Source organism: Balearica regulorum, chromosome 3 (genome assembly GCF_011004875.1).
Source record: "Balearica regulorum gibbericeps isolate bBalReg1 chromosome 3, bBalReg1.pri, whole genome shotgun sequence".
Taxonomy (NCBI): domain Eukaryota; kingdom Metazoa; phylum Chordata; class Aves; order Gruiformes; family Gruidae; genus Balearica; species Balearica regulorum.
This window is the reverse complement of record NC_046186.1, coordinates 96437808-96459287: the sequence shown is the minus strand read 5'-3', so window position 1 is coordinate 96459287 and position 21480 is coordinate 96437808. Positions and strand designations below refer to the sequence as shown.

Genomic DNA, 21480 nt, shown 5'->3' with positions numbered 1-21480 from the left:
ACAATCTAAATTGGGGTGGAGGTGAAAATCTGCACCTGTCCATGTGACAAGCAACTATTTAAGGCAGAGCGATGGATAGGTTTGTTCTGAAACCTGTAACTGCTGGTGGTTTGAGGCATGCTGACATAAAACACAAAATGAAATTGTAACTGGTATGAACAGAACAGGCAGGAGAGGAAAGAAGTCTTCTCTCTGTCTCTCTGGTGTCAGCACCATGACTTACTTCACTAACCTCTTCCAGGTATGACCAGTCGTCTGCTGGGGCCCTCCTTTGAACCCTACTTGTTGCCCGAGTTGACAAGATATGACTGTGAGGTGAACGTCCCTGTTTCGGGCAGCTCTACGCTTCTGCAGGGCAGTGAACTGCTCAGAGCGCTGGACCAGGCAACCTGAGCAATCCTGCAATATTCCATGGCCTGTACTGTTCAAAACAGCTTCAGTTTTTAAATATATTTTTGCAAGTAGACAATTTCTAATACCAATACACTTTTACAGGATTTTACTTAGATATTGAACCTGTCCACGTTACCAAATAGTGGCCTTTTGAAGTTACTCACTTTATTATTCATATTAAAGAAATACATCTACTGTATTTTCTCTATTGCAATTAAAGTGTTGTTTAGAGAGTCTGATTACCCTCCCCTTATCTCATTACCTGTAATTTATACTCTGGAATTTTCTTCAAATTTCATGCTAATAAAAAGCTGTGGTAGAAATGCCTGATCATGTGATAACTTTGGCTGCAGTACTGCAAAGAGTTATTTTTATTGCCAAAGATGAATGAAACAAATTTGATCTCCAACCACAGTTTTTTGTGATCTGCCAAATTGAAATCCTTTGGGTCTTTCTGTTTTCCAGCTTTTATCGTATTGTAACTTTAATATTAAACTTTTGGAAAAGTATACTAAGGAAAAATCCCAGCCTTCCCCCTTCCCCCCCCCTTCATTTTTTATACACTTTGTTGAAAGAAATGTGAATGGTGAACTGCAATGTTTGTGGGTATCTGTGAAAGTTGCATGTTGTAAGCTTTTTTTCCTCAGACACAAGCCCCATTTCTCAGCTGCCTTAACTGGGCTTAGCTCTACGGCCAAAGGAGTCCTACAGATTTACCCCAGTGGAGGATTCAGACCTGTGTTTTCATTTGTGTTGGGGTTTCTTGTTTTGTTCTTTATTGTTTCTTTCTTTTTTTTTTTTTTTTTTTTTTTTACAGTTGGGTTTTGTTTTTATTTTAATTTCTCTCTGGGTCAGTTGTTAATCATCTCTTGGTACTTTTGCTATATCTAGGACACAACAACTTTAAGAGCTGTTTCTGCTAGAAGTAGTAGTATTTGTTATGGTGTTGCTGATATTTCAGGAATCTGACCAGGGGCCAGTACTAACACCTCTGATTGTTTTTCTTATTTTACATGCTAGCTAGCAATGTAATTGCAATGTTGAATTGTTTAAACTAAAAGTTAAAGTAGTATTTCCCAGGGTATTAGGCTAACTCAGTTATAAGTAGACAAAACCAATTAAGGATTATGTAGTAAGATGAATAGCTGGGAGGCAGGTCTCTATCATTTTTACTTGCCTTACATTAATCAGTAGCTGAAATGTCATTAAAAGGCAGCCAGACATTTTCAGAGCTCCTTTCCAACTATCATTAGTTGTCATGCACGTATTTTAAAACATAAGGCTTTGAATGCTTTCAAAGGCAAAGGGATTTGAAAGTTTAAATCACAACATATTTAAGCAGCAAAAATATTAAATTAATAAAACGCAGGTGAGCAGTTCTACCTTCAAAATACATACAGACCTAGATATATGTTGGGATATATCATCTTGTTTCCTCCACTGGTATAAGTCAGTGTACCTTTATTGCAGAAAATGGAACAGTGGCAACGTACAAAAGGTAAAAATCTGGCCCAGAAACTTAGAACAAAGATAGATGCTTTTGAGACTTCTGATTCCACTGAAGCCTGGTTTATAAAATTGCTTTATATCATGCACTAACACTTGCAAGAGAGGGAGCCTTGGGTTCATTGAGCACTTCGGAGTTCGCTGTGTTAAACTGAGTCTTAAACACGCATACTTAGAAAAGCTGAAGATCTTTTCTTATTAGTACATAATGTAAAAAAAATTATAGTCCCGATTATAGGAAATCTTTCAAGAGTTTATTACCAAAAGTAATCTACTCCTAAAGTGAAGTTACTACCAAGTGGAAAAAATATATTGTAAGCATCAAAAATGTGATGAAAATTGGTAAGCTAGGATTTGACAAATTTGCAGTGGCAAGGACTTAAAGGCTTCAAGGATTAAAGACACTTGAATACTGCTCTTCTGTTTCTTATTTGTGTAGTTTCAGCATTAAAAATGTTATACCCTAACAGTTTACTAAAACACTCTGAAAAAATATTCCATGTCTTAATATTAATCATACTTTTTATCATAATTATTTCATAATCTATATTGCTGAATTCTTATTGACAATATTATAACTGTATGGGAACTTTAACTTGATAAGGAAATGTATTTTGACACTGATACCTTATTAAAGTATACTGATCCTAAATTCTTTGTGACTTGTTTTGCTATGAATTTGTTATTTGTTGTATCATTGTAAAATAAAAGTATTTATTAAATTATTTATAGAAAATAAAGGTTTGCATTGATCTTTGAAGAATGAAAGAACAAACAAAAGCTACCCATACTTGAGAGCTGAGATGTAGCCTGCCAGAGGTCCATACCACCAACCTTTTTGTAGTGTTGACCCAGCTTTCCTCGAATGGAGAATTCATGCCCTGCAGCCCACCCTTCTGAAACATTGTCCTGTGGTTCAGACTGCTGCTTCATTTCAGAAGTGTATTTCTGTCTGAGAAGCTGAGGGTGCCTCCTGTGATGCTACCCTTCAAAAAAAAAAAAGTTGACAAAATTACATTTCAGAGGCTGAATTGCCACAGTTCCCCACTTCAGTGTTTGTGGCACTAACATAAGCCATTGTAGCCATTGTATTTTGGCAGTTCCCAACAAGGCCATGAATGGCTTTCACCCACCCAGGCCTTTTAACAGCAGCACTGGGATAAACACCCCAATCCTTTTATGTATAGAAATTGCCAGTTTTGCCTGTGTAATAACACTGATTGTGCTGCAGGAGGACAGACACATTAATAAATTAATTTCCAAACACGCACTTCAATTCAGACTGGACTCTGTGGAAGCTGTTGGTGCTTGACCGTTTTGATAACTGCCTTTGAACATGAGGTGGCCATACAGACACCCTTGAGCTTCTCAACAGCAAATCTTCTGAATAATCTGCATAAGCAGGCTGTCATCGCCTCCAGGAATGGTAGCATGCCCATTGCCCTCCCTTTCAATGCATCCCGCTGATCTGCAAGGCACTTGGACAGTAACTCCACACATCAGATCTTTATCCAACTGATGGTTAAAAAAAAAAAAAAAAGAGCCAATCACTTCAGTAGATATGAACCTGTTCAGATCAATTTCTACTAAAGGTTGTAATCACTGACTACTACTGTAAAATAGTGCTGCCAGGCACTTTTTTTTGGGGGTATCCCACACTCAGTCTGAAGAACTTCAAATGTTCACCCCTCTCTCCAACAGCATAGACAGAACCGATCACTACTAGGTTGTTCACTATGTTCTGCTGACAAATCAGGCAGTTTTGCAAATGCTCATGCCTGGGGTTGGTCTCAGTCTCTGGCTGATTTTCAAGTCTATCATCTTTCTTTTTTTTTTAAATGATGAAGCCAGTGGTTTTCCTAGACCATATATTTCATGCAAGTAAGGTTCAAACAATTGTTTGTCAAACAAATTATTACAACAAAATACTATAGGATATTCTCACCATCCTGGTATATATTGTGATTACTAATACAACTACAAAAAAAAAAAAACCAACCAAAAAAAAACCCCGATAACTTGGAGCAAAGTCCAACTATCTGTACAGTCAAGACACCAGCTCCTACGTGGTACCGAGATCTGCGGACAGTATGCGATTCATCACGCTTGCTTGCAACAGTAGGCAGAGCACAGGAAAACAGTCTAACACGCAACTGCTCCAGGTCAAGATGGTGAAGATTTCATCTGTTACTTCTCCCTGAGGAACTTTATAAAGCTATTCACAGACATGCTGGAATTTTTTTTTTTTAAGAGTACAGTGGAGAACTGGAAACATTCACCTATGTCTAAATAAACAGTATGATGGGTTTGGGTGTCGGTCGTCCCCCCCCCCAACTCTCTTATAGGCTTCCCAAGAGAGGACAAAACAATTTCTAAGAAAATCCTTAATATGTTTTCTTAGGACAACAAAATCTGTCACATGTCCCTGTCCTGCTCCCTTAGTGCAAGCCAACGCACAGCACAACAGCCATCTTTTGGTTATCTGGGGCCATGTGTGAGCTCACCATCGCCCATAAGGAAGGCAGGCATGTATTCCTGCTCTGTTCATTGTTGTGCTTTTCTTAGTCAATTGAAGCTACAAAAGCACCATAGCAAGGCCCTAGTAATTGGTAGGTACCCCATTTTGAGTTGTTCACATTAAAAATGGCTTCAAATAAAAAAAAAAAAAAAAAAAGAAAAACCTTAGCTACTCAGTTTGGAAGCATCACCAACATTTCTTCTGTCTGAAAGCCAGCCTGCAGTTTTGGCAGCTTGTGATGTGCCGCAGGTCTCCCATGGAACACTTTCCTTGAAGAAGTCCTAAATTCTTGTAATCAAGGAGTTACTTTACTGAGAGACATGACTGAAGAGATGTGGTTAGGATGTCTCATTAGGGAACAGAAGCACAAGCGTGAACCTGGCTTGCAAAGACTCCCTGCAAGCCAGCCGGCATCAGCTACTTCTGCCTTTAAAACTGGACAGTAATAGTCAGCTGGAGGAGGCAGCAGCTGCGTCACCCCCTTGTGCACTATCATCTGCTATGGAAATTGCTGCACCTTGACCGCAATGGCCGGAAGGACTGCTTAGACTTGGGTTGCGTCTCAAAAACCCAACTCCCCTTAGCTTCATTTAAAAAAACAAAACAAAACAAAACCAAGCAACTCGCCACTTGAAAAGTCTGTGTTTAGGTCTTGGAATTACAGACAAAGCAGGCAAGCTACATCCTCAAAGGCACCAACACCAGCAAACAAGAGTGAACCACCTCAGGTATACTTTTTAAAATTACATTTTTAAGCCAATGATTTAGGGGTCTGTCTGCTGGTCTTTGAAGGACTGGCACCAGCTAGGTTTTGCAAGAAAAAGCATTATACCAACAGCTCTAGCGACTGAAGCTCTGTCTCCCCACAGCATTGGGAAAAGCAAACCGACAGCAAAGTCTCTTGTAGCAGAGGATACACCTCCCTCAACAAGCATTGCCTCCTCCAGCATGTAGTTCCAGAAGGACCAAAGGCCCTAGATAAACCACAGCAACACAGGATCAGCAGCTGGATGGCTTGTTCATCCATCAAACACGCAAAATCCTCCAGTCTCTAAACAGCTGAATGTGCTTCTTGGCTGCAGCAAGCAACCTTTATTGCTTAGTCTTGATTGCTGGCCTTTCCTCTAACCCCAATCCATTTGCCCCCTAGCTCCCACTCCTTACCTAGGTCTGTGATTTCATCAGTCTGGTTTCTGCCTCCCCTTCCCCAGCTCACCTTCTCCTCCTGACAGGCTTGCTCCAGCCTGCTCCATCTCTACCTGCCCCTCATTGCAGGCAGCAGTTTATAGCACGGATTTGGGAACTTCCAGTATAGGCTCTCTGCTCATGCCCTCACCTTGGCCATCTGGTATGACTACCAGCCAGATGCGCAAGCCTTTTTTCCCCAAACCCTCAGCTGCTGCCATTCTCCATCTGAGCTCACGTTGAAAATGTCCAAACTCCATTCCCACTCTAGCTGCTGGGCATGACAGGCCACAATCCTTGCCCTGACATGAAAGCCGATTTAATGCTCCAAGTCACAGGAGGCTAGTGCACATCCCTGAGAGCTGCAACACCAGCACCAATTCATTTCAAACATCTTCCTCGGCTATTAGATGGCTGTTTGCATTTGCTACTCAAATGGGGTATGGACGAAAAAGGTTCTGCTGGCTCTTTCATCATCCCCTTAACACTGTGCTTCAAGCAAAATCTTTACAAATTTCAGACATTCATATAGTTTCTCCTGCAGTTTTGGAAACGAGAGCAGAGTTGAGCAATTTCCCCAGATGGCTGAACTCTGTCAAGCCAGAACAATTTCCCAGCCATAAGAGGAGCAGTATGGTTTTGCTCTTTTAGTCCTATCAGCACTATAGAGCTAACACTAGTGGGAACAAAATCTGTATTTGTGGTTCCCCAAACCTTCTTCCCATACAAATAATTGTGTGTTCAGGACAAAAACTAAGCCCGAGATTGACAGGCACATAGACTTGTTAGAGCACTTTCAGATGATGCTATGTGTTTGACGGACACCAACAAGCCGACTTAAGGTGTGATTTCCAAGTCCAGCTGTAGCCCTCGGTATTTTCAGCCCTGGGCAATCCTTATGCACTCACCCCAGAGTTTGGCTGTCCAGAACTTGGAGAACCCTGGGGTGCCCCAGAGGAAAGAGACCCACAGGGATCTCTCTGTCCAATTAAAACCCTTAAGTCAGAAAAATCAAAGGTTAACACTCCTGCAGGCAAACTAAAACCCACTCGTACGTCTGCCAGAGAGAGGGACAATAAAGGGATCACAACGCCACTTCAGCAGAGCTTTCCAGAATAAAGCTCTTTCTAAAGACATCGACAGGGATGCATTTTCCCAGTTTATGCAACTGAATTTTATTTTAGACTCTCTTGTAAAAAAACCCCAGCAGCTTGAAAGTCTTGCTCTCTTTTTCTCAAGATGTTGGTAAAAGCCAAATTTGAGATGGAAGGGGAAAGCACAAATAAATAAATAAAAAGCAAACCACAACTGCCAAAAACGCAGACCGAAGCCCACAACTCCCTGGCATTATTTTGTAGCAGAAGTTGCACAAACTTCTAAGCGGCAAACCACAAAACTTGCCTCATACAGTGAGCCTTATGATCAATACAAACTTTTTTTTTTTTTAATTCAGCCCCTCCTCCACACAGCCGCACCACAACAGTATTACACTGGATCAAACGAAGCACAAAATGGATGTCGTCACTGTCCATTTTTAGATATGTTGCAGGACATCTATTGGCCTTTTTCCTGGAAGAGCAGGCAATACTAATTGTGTCTATCGCCTTACTGCTAGCACAGATAGTGCTGTCCTTAACTGCAGCCCCCACAACAGTTAGCAGAAAGAAAACCAGTGGAAGCTTACTGGGAAAACCTGTTACTCTCCATTATTTTAACTGCAACTGCAAGCATCAAGATGAGGTTTTCTGTGCCTTGCTCAGCTACAGAGATGCTCCTATTTTTAGTGTATTTACACCTTTTAACACAGCTTGTGGTTCACAACTTCAATTTGTTTAAATTTTAGCCAGTTTGTGGAGCGGGTATATCACATCCCTTACTGTGCACCAGCCTCCAGGAAAATGAAATGATACAATGGACTGTTAAAGACTACGCTGAAAAGTGGACAAAACCCTGGCTTTTGCAACTGTCAATTATATCTTAATATACTGAATAAACACTTCAACTTGTACTTTCATTTTTAGAGTGACTTCTCCAACCTCCCCCTTACATGTTCTCCCCACCCCCACCCCCGCCATGCAAAACCAAGAAGAAAGCATCTTTAGAAAAAATGAAAGCCTAAAAAATAAAATACTCTTCTGGGTAACAGCAGAATAACCAGGAACCAATGAAATATCTGGAACTCATTTAAGTTCATTTAAAAGACGGGGAACATACAAGTCAACAGTGCTCTCATTCTTTCTGCAACACAGTCCCTGCTGGGCAGGATTTGTTTGCACTGAGGTTTTGTATTAGAAACATGCACATACACTTAGCTAAATATGATTTTGTTTACCCAGGATTTCTTCTGGCCTGTTCAGTGCATAAATTCCACAAACCTGTGCTAAAAATAATAAACAGGGTGAAAAGTGCCTGTGCCCAGCACTCAAGAACCAGAACAGGTGAACGGCAGACTGCCATGTGTACTCAAAAGTCCTTTCCAAAATCTACCAGGAGAGCGCTTTCCCTGGTGGGTATGTTTAGAGCAGATCCTCCCGCCATCTCTTGCTGAGCCACTCCCCAGGACATTTCCAAGAAAATAGAAGGGATTCTCTTTCCTCCCCTTCCCTTTCCCCCACATCGAGCCTCCCTTCCATGAAACTTCTCAAAGAGTATTTTGAATCTCATGGGCAAAATCACATCCTGACTCCTGCCAGGGAAATAAATCCCACATGTCTGCAAAGCCCACGCTACAAACCAGTTGCTGAGGGGTGACCATTTACAAGCCTAGGTGTTCCTCAAGTCTCGGGCCAGAAACGCAGCGGCTGAACAAGCTGTTCATTTCATGTGCTGTCCCCAACATAGGTCACCTATATCAAACCCATTTACTTACGTTTAACGCGCAATCCACTTATATATGGCGCAAAAGGGTAAGTAAGCCTGGCAACACATTACTTCCATGGTTCACAGAAACACTTTGTAGCTGTGCATCACGTATGGCAAAAGCTCCTTAGCAGGAAATTGCTCCAGGAAGCTTTCTAAAACTCATACTTTCCACTTTCACACTAGACCCCCAAGCTTCACTGCCCGAAGGGCACCCACTATGCTACAGCTGATGTCCTCTGCTCTTCCCAGTAAGACCAACTGTAATGGCAGCAGCTTGCTCGGACCAAAAGCAGCATTGCAGGCTCCCCCAAGCACACTTGTGCTCAGTAGCCCTCACTCACAATGGCTAATTTCACAGCAATCAGGTACTTCCCCAATTTGCTGCACCGCATGGCCATACCATTCCTTTCCTCACTACCAAGACACAGAATTCTTCTCCTGAGTCAACATCTCCATCCCCCTTTTTCACAATGTCCAACAGCATTTAGAGATCCTTTTCCAGATGCTCTTATTGGAAATGCAAACCATGCAATTGCAAAAGGAGTTCTGGGATCTTATTTGTACCACCATGAGTCATCCTTGAACACAGCACCAAAACCTACATTCAAATTATTTGTTCTTTTTTTTTTTTTAAAGTGAGCTACAGAAGAAAAAGGACATGGATGGTCACACAGTCATGTGCAGCACACTGCAGTTGGACAGGCCTAAATTTGACAGTATAAGACGTACCTAGAACTAAATCAGTCCATACCCAAAGAGATAGAGGCTTATCGGACTAAGCTCTATCAAGAAAACTAGGCATTCAAAACTGAATTTTAAAGATGTGTTGTAGCTCTACAGCTAGTATTAGATATAATACTGTGTTGCACCTGTACCACACAGTGCCAGTAACTGAACTAATGCCAAAAGAGTAAACTCACTCTCCTTTGGGATCCTCAGTCAAGATCCAATCAAATAGGTACTTTTACAATAACCAAGGAACCAGGACAGAGTGCGTATGAAGGCAGAAGTCAGCAGGATACAAAGAGGCCTTTTTGAAAATAATGCTGACTATTCTCTCCATTTTTAAAATGGAAATAAGTAGACTTTCACCCATTTTTACCCAATTGCAACATGTTCCTGCCCAACATTTCTTTCTACTGATAATTTATAGAATCATTTAGGTTGGAAAAGATCTTTAAGATCGTCAAGTCCAACTGTTAACCTAGCACTGCCAAGCCCACCACTAAACCACGTCCCTAAGCATCGCATCTATGTGTCTTTTAAATACTTCCAGGGATGGTGACTCAGCCACTTCCCTGGGCAGCCTGTTCCAGCACTTGACAACCTTTTTGGTGAAGGAATTTTTCCTAATATCCAAGCTAAACCTCCCCTGGCACAACTTGAGGCCATTTCCTCTTGTCCTATCACTTGTTACTTGGGAGAAGAGACCAACACCCACCTGGCTACAACCTCCTTTCAGGCAGTTGTAGAGAGCAATAAGGTCTCCCCTCGGCCTCCTTTTCTCCAGGCTAAACAACCCCAGTTCCCTCAGCCGCTCCTCATAAGACTTGTGCTCTAGACCCTTCACCAGCTTCGTTGCCCTTCTCTGGACACGCTCCAGCACCTCGATGTCTGTCTGGTAGTGAGGGGCCCAAAACTGAACACAGTACTCGAGGTGCAGCCTCACCAGTGCTGAGTACAGGGGGACGATTACTTCCCTAGTCCTAGATTTGTTACATCTTCAGATTTTTCTGCTCTATTAAATGAAAAAAATAAAAAAAAATCACCTGACTCATTTGGATTTTTTAGCTTCTTAGTGTCTCCCCTTAACAGCTACAGCAATGTAATTTACAGGCTTTAAAAAATGAGATACTTTGAAAACTTAACTTTTTAAACAGCTCAGAGAAGATGGCTGTCATCCTTTCATTTCCAAGCAACAGTCTGTGTAGATTTTAGTACAATCAATTCATGTCTATGTCATGTTTCATTTTCATGCTTCATTTTACAAGCCTACTAATCAGACTAATGAGGTTGAATGTGAAGAAATCCCTTTGTTTCAAGCTGAGCAGCCTCTGAAACCACAGTTACAATGGTCTGTCTTTGCTTATTCAATTCCTGTTCGCAAGTAATAGCAAAAAAAATGACATTAGAGAATTTTTCTGCTAAACCTTAAAGGCAAAAAGCCATCTTATTACAACATCCCCTGTAATTTACAGGAGCTCAGGCTTTATATTGATGTAAGGGAGTCACAGTGCCTTCCATTTTGTGAACAAGCTTAAATGAAAATAAAATCTTATTAACTGCTTTGGTATGCTCAAAAATATGTTCCATGTGTTCCAGATTGGTGGCTTAAGATGGTCTAGTGAGCAAATGCCTGTCTGCAGGCAGCAGGGAGTTTGTGCGGTGCTGACCACACTCCTGCGAAGGAGCCCATTCCACCCACGCCTCTGTACGTGTCTAGAACCTGGGTAGGGACTGGAACCTTCCTAGTTCTTTAACCCACCGAAACCATGAGCAGGAGGCAGAAGCTAGAAGCAGAGATGGAAATTCCCACTTGGGGATTCATTACAGACCCGTCCCAGGCTGCAATACAAACCCGCCAGCGCTCCTCGGAGCTTTTTGTCACGAGTCAATAGGAGTGCAGAGAGATGCACAAAGAGACTTACAAGGGAATACATGCAATTACAGGACGGTGCCACAAAAGGCAATACTGTCAACCTCCACACAACTCCAATAAACTTGAAATCATAATCTTAAAACATTCCTGGCTTGAATTTGCTCAATTCTTGAGGTTTTGGTTCAGTTTGTGGAGTTTTTTAATATCACATACAATTCCCCACCCACCCTTCCTTTGGAAAGCAAATAGTAGTCACAGCATATAACAGTAATCAGAGAAAGGCTTGTTTCTGATCCTCTGAACACCTGAAGTAGCAGTCCAGACCATCTCTTGAATAAGTGACAAGTACATTGCAGTTAGGAGGCCACAGAGCACTCTACCATCAAAGTTACTGTGGGTGTCACTAGACCTGCTCAGTACGAATACACAAGGTTCAACCATGGTTCAGAGTTGTCTAAAAGATGCTGGATATACCTGTAAAAGGGTGTGGAGACAGGGAGGAGGCGAGGTTATCTTTTTAGACTGTAGCAGGATGATACCACCACAAGCACAGTGCCATGGCTTAAATCCAGGAGGATGGCTCCCATTCAAAGCATAATGCATCTATAGACAAAATCCAGGCAACCCATTTCCTCCTAAACCCATAACCCAAACATGAGAAATATACTTCTGCTACAATACATCCCAGGCTACGACAGAAGCTTTAAGTCCTTCACATGTCACCTATAACGTCCTGAGTTGAGAGTCAGTGGGGCTTTAGAGCATAAGAGGTACCAAGTCACTAAACCTCCTGTCCCCAACCAGTTCATGGAGACAGGGTGAAGATGTATCATGCTACAGCAGGGGCCAACGCAACCTCCATATGGGCTCTGCCTGGTTAACCTTCAGCACTTTCCTAGGGGAAAGGAGGAGCATCACTGATGAGAAGACAGAAGAAGGCTGTTCACCCTTTCCCACTCCTGGAGCAAAGACACCCACCGTGTAGCAGCACCCTCCATATCAGGTGCAGCCTGGCTGTGGAGACAGACATAGGAGGACCAGGGCCGAGCACACAGGGGGTCACAGGGCCAGTCTCATGGCTGCTACCACCACAGCACGTGTGCGTGACTTTTAGCCAGTGCTTACATCCACCCACAGAAATCAGACATTTGAAAGGACTTTTATTTTTCTTCTTCATAGGAGACAAACCTGAGCCACTCATCAGCAGTACCATGGCAGGTAAATAACTGAGAGCTGATGGATCTGAAGAGTTCTGTGCAGAAACAGCATTTTAGCTTTCAACTATCTCAAGTGATCCTCTGATGTTTAATTAGGAGTAATTAAAGAACGAACAAACAAAAAGCCTGAATCCTTTCATGAATGCTTCATAGGTATACACTAGTTATTTCAAACGGGAGCTTGGTTCAAGAGTGGCAGACTCCTTTTGCACAGGAGCCGAGGAAAAACACGCTAATCTGTTAAAGAAATAGAGCAAAAAGGTGTCAGATATCTTCCGAAACAGAGATATTTTTGACAACAAACTGTTTAGTAAGCTTAAACAAGATGACTAATGACAGACAGCAATCCCCCACAGTTAGCCTCAAGACACAAGTGTTATTAAAAATCAACAGGTAGCTTTACTGAAGTCTTTCAACACTGTACTGCCTCCCAGACGTAGGAAAAGAGTAAAACTGCCTGAGCAGCTTGGGTCTGGCACAGAAAAAAAGAGAGTTAATTAAGGAATTGGGTTATTCCCAAACCATGCTGTTTAAGAAGCCCCCTTATACCTGCTGCACAATAGGTGGGATCCATTTTCTTTCAGCAACGCCTATGGCAAATGTTAATTCAAGACTGTATCATGTTTAACAAATACTCCCCTAAGTCAAACTACCTTCTGCCGAAAAAAGGTAAGTCAGGTGGCTGGGAGCACTGCACGGGGAAGCTCACAAACTAGAGTGTGTGGGCAAAAAGCAGGTGACATGGCAATGCACATTCAAGCAAGGTTAAAGGTAGAAGATGAGTACCATTTAGAGTCATCAGGGATACAGGAGGAGCAATGGAAAAGGATGATGTTCCTCAAAGCAAGGGAGCACAGCCTTTGTCATCCTACTACACCTCCTGACTTCTCTCTCGTTTTTGGCACAATCTGTGTTTTGCCCCTCTGGAGGCACGTGTCCCAACCTGAAGAATGTCGCCTCTGTGCTGCCGGCTGCAGCTCCCATGCTCAGCAGAGCCAGGGGGAACTCACCACCTCGCGAGCATCCCCCAGGCACGCTCATCCTCCCATGGCGGGGGGGACGGAGGGAGGACGGGACAGAGTCCCACGGCTTTCACGCAGCTGTAAGGGCAGCAAGCCACACGCGACTGGTAAATTGGCAGACACGTCGCCTCTCCGCCAGATGTGGAAACAGCCTGCGGAGACCTTCCTGTGTGAGGGGACAGCTGGTACGGGGGCTGCCCTCGCCTCCTGCCCCCGCCACGCCAGCTGCATGGCCCAGCTGGGCACTCCTCCGGCCAGGGGGGACCAGCACGCACTGGCACGAGAGGGAGGGAGGGCATGGCAGAGAGGGCCAAAAAGCAGCACGGAAAGAGCAGAGAAACAAACAGCACCCACACACACAACGTTGCACCTCTTATAAGAAAGCCCATGCTCCAGGAAGCCTCGGAGACTCGCCTTCCCCCTCTGCAGCCACAAGAGCCTGCTGGGTGCACTAAAGGGTACCAGGGCAAGAGGCAGGAGCATCAGTTTCAGCAGGAGGACTAAGAAATGGAGACCATGCCAGCCGACCCCCAGCGGCAGCTTTTGTCTCATTTTAGCACCAGAGGTCTGCAGACCTTTTGAGGGTGCTCAGAAAGGTCCTGAAGGTTAGTCTTGAGGCTACATTTAAAAATTGAGAGGGCATATTGCACAGAAGACAGCAGGTTCACAACTGCTGACCATGGGAAGGAAGGAAGAAAACTCTGCAGCCACACCAGGAGGAACCAAAGGTGTGGAAGGAGGATGGGGGTAGCACCCCTTTCTTCCTTGCCTCACTGGTCCATTTAGATTTGAAGCTCTCCAGTGCAGGGATTTTTCTCTCTTTTTCAAAGTACCTCCAAGGATGGAACCTTGAAACCATTTGTGGCTCTACAGAAATTTCCATAGATATAAATAATAGAAAGCAAGAATGAGGAATTTTAGTCACAGGACAACAATGCAGAGGAGGTATTTAAATCAGCCTCTACCTCTAAGCACTTACCACTCATCAGTAATGATTTCACACTCTGCTGTGCACTTTTTTGCTCAGCAATGCATTATATCAGCAGTACATATGAGTCCTCTAAGCAATTTTTGGTCACCTCTTCATGCCCAGCCCATCTTCCTTTGCATCAACAAAACCAGCATTTCACACAAAGTAATCAATAGGCCTGCTGATTGGAGCATTTCCTAACTAGAGACAAAGCATCACAGCTTCATGACAACCCTTTTCCCTGCATTCCCAAGGGTGTAGCGCTCTCCCTATTTGATAGAGCAACAGTTTCTGTCTTCAGCATTTGTGTCACTAAGCAATCACTAATAGCTAAGCTCCCAAATTCTAATCATAGGTAGTGGCAGGGGTGAGTCCATGAGTACCAGTTAATACGTATTGATTCAAACCATGCAAACTACAGCCTGATGCACTGACCGCCCTGGACACAATGAGATCCAGGGCAGTTAGCAGACCCCACTCATGGCAAGCTAACAGACCTGCACCCGTGAAGTTAAAATGCTGAATTTCATCTAGAGCTCTAGTCCTGCAGATGTTCCTTCACCATCTCCTGACCCAGCTGCTATTCTTGCAGTTTTTAAATACTCTGGAGGAACCACCATATCTTTCTGAAGGAAGTTCAGCTGCACAAAGTGAGCAAAGACAAACACAGCTAAGTAACAGTGCCTCAATTCCACTTTAAAACTAACAACCATACATTGCTTGGACAAGCAAAACCATTTGCCATACAAATGATAGCCTACGGCTCACCAGCAGGAAAGGTCACATTATTGTTATGGTTATTTTTCATGCTTAACCCTTCCCATTTTTCATGCTTAACCCTTCCCATCTCATTTGCTCTTCTCTTCCATGTCCTCAGTGCAGTTTAATCTCAGCGTGGAGGCTTTCTGAATTCAGCAGCAACATGTGAAAGAGTGGAAGCCTGTAAAACATTCTCCTGTTCTACATTTAGGACAGGAACCTTAAAACTGTCCAGAATTGTAAGGGGGACAGTTGTTAACAGCCTTAAGAAAGCAAGACATAAGAGATAATGTACTACTCTAGGATTTTGAGCTACAACTGTTTAATAAATTTTTACAGTTTATTCCACATTTTTTTTTTCAAAATTTTCTGCAGAGAAATGGTCATGAAATGCTACAGAGGAGACACACTTAGAAATATAATAAAAATAAACACGGAAACTCCCAAAGTACCATCTCTCCCCTCAATTGCTTTAGTTCTAAAACAATGCGTTTAAAGGCAGAATATTTATGCAGCAGAAAATATATAGATTTATACACTTTAATAGTTATAATTGGGGAGGGAGGTGGGGGGAGACAGGCAAAATTTCAGAACTGAAGAATGGTTTACACATCTCAAAATTAGTTAGTTTTTGGGAAGCAGAGTTTAACAGAAATATGTTACGAAACAGAACAACATAGTTCTGTTTCAAAAAAACAACAATAAAAAAGGAACATCACAATATTATCTCATTTATTCTTGGAGCTTTTTGTTACATGTTCTCACCCATCCACCTTTCATACTTACTCCGGGGAAACACACAGCAATCATTTGCATATAACTTAGCCTACAATCTTTCCTCAATATAAAACCATTTTTTCTTGAGGTGTTCTTATTAGTTCCTAAAGGAAACATTAACATCAGCAGATCTGATCACAGACAAAGTCTCCCAAACGGTTAGACAATGTTTATGCTTGTAACAAAAAAACCCCATAACAGACTAAGCCCTCTGGGATGAGTAAGCAGAAAAGAACATCTTGACCAGTACAAGTATCGTGCCACATGTTTCTTCATTAAAACAACTGTGCAAGGCTCAGTCCAAAAGATGAACAACGGGTAAAATGACCTTATTTTCCCCTACGCAGCTAGCCCTTTAGCAATATTCTTTCGAGGACAGCAAATCACGGCAAACCAGCAACCACTATCACCTTTCCTCACCCCCACCCACCCCCCCGCCTCCCCCCAAGGATCCCTGAAACAGTTTAGCCCTGATAATAAGTTTTTAGTGAGCTCTTCCCAGAAGCACGCATATTTTCTCATAAGCATTTACCTAAGAAAAGTGAAGCAATAAAGCACACAAACGCCTGTTTATGTAAGTTCATTCATGTGCAAACATGTGCCTGAATACCAAAGGCTGAGACTTGGGATCTCATTCGAAGGTACTTTGAGTGAAAATGTCACGACTTAGCGCAAACATCATCTTAAAACCAGAGGTTCTGCGTGCTGGAATTTAAAACTTCCCACAGTGAGAAATCGGTCTCGGTCATGGTGACACACAGTCATGATCAACATGGGTGTTTTGCATACGTAAATGCTGACAATTCAGTTAAGTAAATCTCAGACATACATAAAGCTAAATTACATTGAATTTAGTTACACCGCACAGTATGTAAAGCTTGTCACTTTCAGGTTTATATTTGTAAAAAGAAAACCCATAAATACTTACTTACTTCTCTATGCTACTCAGTTTTCCTACAGGCTGCAGAGAAAAGATGCATTTCATGGACAGAGCGAACTGTTTACCTTTCTCAGGGATGACAAAACACAAATGGACTCCAGTCTGGGGACTGAATTATCTGTGCAAATGTACAATTTGGCTTTTTGAGCATACTTACAGATGGAAAACCATCCCATTCAAAACATTTTCAAGCATGGTATAAAATCCAAAGAAAACAAAAACTCATTATGTTTTCCTATTCATAAAGACAAGTTTTTAAAACTTGCTTCTGAATCCATTAGCGAGAACAGAGGCCTACAGCTTATTCAAAACGTTTCCCTGCATGGTCTGCTTATCTACGGGAAACTCATAAAATCTTCATTGTGATAGCAAGCGATCATCACTGCAACTTCTCCCACAATTGCCAAGATGCCTTCTGGGCTGTTTATGAAGGAGAGTCAGAGGAATTACACAAGTACACGAGGGTTTGAGAAATGTTAGACCCAAGATTATCGTGCATTTCCCCTCCGCTCTGCCAATGGTAAAGTACCTGCGACCTTCCACTCTAACCTTGTATTTCCTTTCCTCACAACACTTGCTAGCAAAGAAATCTCAAGTGCCTGAATTTTGAGTACCTGTGATTGAAAAAAAGCCTCTAGGTTGTATTCCCACAATTCAGAGGTAGACTATTTGAAACAGACCCAGATGCCACTCCTAATGGCCCTTTTTGAGGAGCACAGATCACTGGCTAATGATGCCCAGGAGGTATTTTTCTACCCTCTGCAGAGCTGCCATCATTTTCAAAATTCTCCATTTCTATGTACATTTCTATCATCATGGCATATTGTTGCACCTTATATTGAGTGTAATTTCCCCTCAAGTTTATGCTCCCTCTCCCTAGAAAGATGCCAAGAATCGCTCCATCATACCCTGAAACAACTAACTTTGCCAGCAGGCCAAGAGCAGCTGCTCCTGAACATCTGGCTTAACCTGTTGCCAGCAGCATAATTATCACTTACAATGCTCAAATGCGTGAGATGTTGGCAAGAGTCACAGTTTCTGGTATGCTCCTTTTTTACTTATATAATGGACAGCAATTATCAGAGATAAACTAGAGACTAGAAAAATCCATCCATTCTGGACCCAAGTGGTAAGAACTATCTTCTCAAGATATGACTTTATACGCATTTGGGGCACAGTATTAATAAAAAACCACCAAACTTTAGCCTTTAAATACCAATCTTTGCCTTGGTTCACTCTACTAGCAATGACAAGAGGTAAATTATTACGCAGGGCTACTCAGAGCCACCACTGAGCTTCCATGAGGAAGGGCCTGCCTTTGATCTTGGTGGCATGGACAAAGGCCTGATAAACACACACAGACATAATGAAAGATGAAAGATCTTTAGATTAGCTAATTTATTGCTAATTTTTCCTATTTGGTTTCACACTCTCATCCTTTGTATACCAGACAGAAACCAGACTAGACCCGATACCTCAAATTGTGTGCTCCACACAGGGTTGACTTTGATAGCTCCATGGGTTTTGAGAGCATACTAAAACTGATATTCCTCCTGAAATCAGAATCAGGGTTTCTTCTGTCTGGAATGTGAGAGTGTGAACTATTCCCAATGTCACATTTGATACGGTTTAGATCATCTCCTGAGCTGAAAGTAAGTTTATGACAGATGAAGCTGAGAAGGGAAAGGAGTAAGTGAACTTCTGATACTGCTAAGAAATTGCTGGTCAGGCAATAACCTTGTGTTACACAGTTTTAACATTTATTGGCAAATAAGCAAGCTAGAAATTATTGCCCTCTTTCATATGGCTTCCTGCCCAGTAAACAGGTGTTTATCCAAGCTCTTCACATCTTTTCCAAACATGAGCTCTTTGTCAAAAGTGATCCTATCACCCAGGCTCAGACGTCAATCACAGTTCATGGCCAAAGGTTTGCCTGTCTTAGATTGAATTCATGGGTACCATGTCTCCATAAACTGACTTTGTTTTTATTCATTAGGTCATCTACATAACCTTGTTATCAGGGGACAAAAGGATGTAAAAGTATTGCCAAAGCTATTCCATTACCTTCTTCCCACCCCCCCCAAATCAACTCTCTCCTATGTATGCTGTCAAAAAGAAGCTGTGATGCAGAGTTAAGACCTCATAGCCCAATTTTAAAACTGTATTCTTTCATATCAAGTATGAACATTAACTTTTTCTCTTATATTTAGGGGGTTCTGCAAGGTTGAAGTATTCACCTCCTGCATTTTTGGTTCTGTTGAAGATTGTTCAAGCTTGAATTCACAGACTGTAACCATGGTTTGCTAGGAATGGGGAGAGACAATGCCTGAGAGTGATCTTGTTCACTCCTATGTCCACTGGGGATTCTCATTATCTTACAAGGTATTTCAAAACTATAAACCACTTTAATTAGTCTAGCTATTCTTCTTTTGTGTACTGATCCTAGAATGTCTTCATATGCAATGTCTTTTTGTAAGTATAAATGTCATCAAACCATTGTAGAGACTTTGTTAGTAATCATTTCCATGCTTATGGCACAGCAGATAAGCAAAGAATTATTCAATTCTGGTCAGAGAAGCATTCAAGAAATTTTTTATTATATTTAATTCACAGCTAAAATATAAACTTAAATATAAAACATGGTAATGCAGACTTCTGCTTCTAAGACTGAAATTTATCACCAGCATGAAGATCCAAGGTAGCTCAAAGAGGAAACGACACAGGGTCTTTTTGCCTTAGTTTCTCCGAGAGTAAAATGAAAATAAGCATTCAACATCACTGACTACGACAAAGTATTCAGAGACTAAAATGCTCTATGCAATATTCCTCATTATGAAGCGTACAAAGGTTCTTCCATCTTCAATATTCACAATGAGCGTTTCAAGGCCACAAACTTGAAGAGCACATTGTTAAACTTCTCTCCCGAACAGAGCTGTCACGGTGGAATAAGAAAAATACTTCTCAAGCTGTTTTTATTATGCGTATCTACAGGACACAAGCAAATACCTATGTGATCTGCTATTTCTTTAAACAGAAAAGTGTGGATGCGAGAACCACACCCAGATTCCAGTTTACAAACAACCCCTGTAATCTCTTTCCAAGTCAGGTGTTTCAGAATGCTCTGTCTCTTCACCTATTAGCGTTTTTCTAATTATTTCCAAATCTATAAGCCATCTCATGGAAGTTTGGTATTTTAGATAAGAAATGATTTTTTTTTTTTCCCCAAAGATAAATATTTTACTGGGCAATGCCATCAAAATAGCAGCTCAACAGGGCCACGGACATCAGATACTGATCTTGTAAATCTATGGCTTTCAATTCTGCCTCTAATTGTGGAATAGCATAGATTCAGTAGAGCACAAAGGTATTTTCTTGTGTCAACAGAACCATAGCAATGTTCAAATACTTTTTGTACTTTGGCTTTAGTATCTTATGATACAGCTGTTGCTTTTAGTAGTCATGTCTCAATCCTGATTCACATTCAGTGAACCAGGTGAACTTGCTTCATGCCTATGCAGATGGCCACATTCAGGCTCACTGGGTATCTCATACACCTATGAGATCACCTGTCCCAGGCTGCTTGGTTCACATACCTTGCTTAGCCAAGCTGTATTGTGCACCTTGTAACAAAATATCTTCCCTCTTCCAGGAGGCCAAATACATTACCAGCCCTTCACTGTTTATATTGACTTTTCTACATTAGCCCAGTGTCTCAGTTAGCAAGAGTAACAGGCACCTCTGCCCAGGGCGATTCAGACTTCCTGCAGAGCATTCAGACAGGCAAGAGCACGAGGGATGTGCTGGTTTTAGCCTCCGATCTACTTCCAGGGTGTTGCAGTCACTGCAGGCAGAGCGGCATACAAATCCCCAAATGCCTTTTTTTCTTCTTCATTGCAGAGGACAGAACCACAGCTGCATCTGTCCCTTCTCCACCCTCCAAGGGATTCCTTTTCTCAAGAGCAGAGACTAGCACCGCTGGTGGGATGATCCAAGCTGGGAGGAAAAGGAGAGGTACAGAAGCTGTGTTTTCAGAAAATGCTGTTCAGTGCTCAGTTACATGGTGAGAAGGGCAGGAATGACAGCTTGAGTGATACTAGGGGATGAGAGAGCGGCAAAGAGAATGTGGCAAGTGAAAAAAGGAGTGCTGGGGTCTGCTACATCACTGTGGTGTGCTGCAATCCTGCGCAAAAAATGCAAATCTCTTTTCTTTCAGTCAGTTAAGTCCTGGATTTCTATTACGCTCACTGGCAACACGCATGCAAACTCCAGAAGTTTGTACTAGGTACTGCATTTGACAGAAATCTGTACTGGAGAGATGGGAATAGATGACCAAAGGCATCGACAGGCTATACGAGTGCTTCCAGGAAAACACAGCACAGATACTAACTCAGCAATAACAGCTCTGCTCAGGCTTCCTATGAATCCTCATAAGATGGACACGTATTTAGAAACTAAAGGCTCTAGTTCAGTCCTCTGTGACTGGCATACCCATGTTCTTCAATTTCCATATTTTACATCAACAGGCCTTTTGGTAAAGGTGCCTTGAGATAGGTGCAATGCGATTGCCACAAATTACTGTTTTCTGGTATGGCCAACCTCAAAGCCTCCCTCAAGCTGTTGACAAGAACTTTGTATCTCTAGAATATAAGTAAGGATTCTGCTACCCATATAGCCAAAAGAGTTCCAGAAGAGGTGCCCAACGTTCAAACTTTATCCCATACATATTTCTGTA

At 42.1% G+C, this 21480-nt stretch overlaps 1 protein-coding gene and 1 long non-coding RNA gene across 22 annotated transcripts in view; one reads left to right on the top strand and one right to left on the bottom strand.

Annotated features, from left to right (window-relative positions):
* Nucleotides 1-2548, top strand: part of EPAS1 (endothelial PAS domain protein 1) — a 79571-nt gene extending 77023 nt beyond the window's left edge. For both annotated transcript variants that reach the window (XM_075749066.1, XM_075749067.1), the window contains exon 16: nucleotides 242-2548. In XM_075749066.1, coding sequence (XP_075605181.1) covers nucleotides 242-393 — 152 coding nt within the window. In that variant the 3' untranslated portion in view covers nucleotides 394-2548. The remainder of the gene's footprint in view (nucleotides 1-241) is intronic.
* Nucleotides 1-21480, bottom strand: part of LOC142601077 (uncharacterized) — a 102860-nt gene that overhangs the window by 60930 nt on the left and 20450 nt on the right. For 17 of the 20 annotated variants that reach the window (XR_012834670.1, XR_012834665.1, XR_012834663.1 and 14 more), the window contains exon 2: nucleotides 2734-2885. This is a non-coding gene — a long non-coding RNA (uncharacterized LOC142601077). Of the gene's footprint in view, nucleotides 1-2690; nucleotides 2886-21480 lie in introns of all 20 variants that reach the window. The other 3 variants (XR_012834667.1, XR_012834673.1, XR_012834674.1) reach the window with 1 other exon arrangement.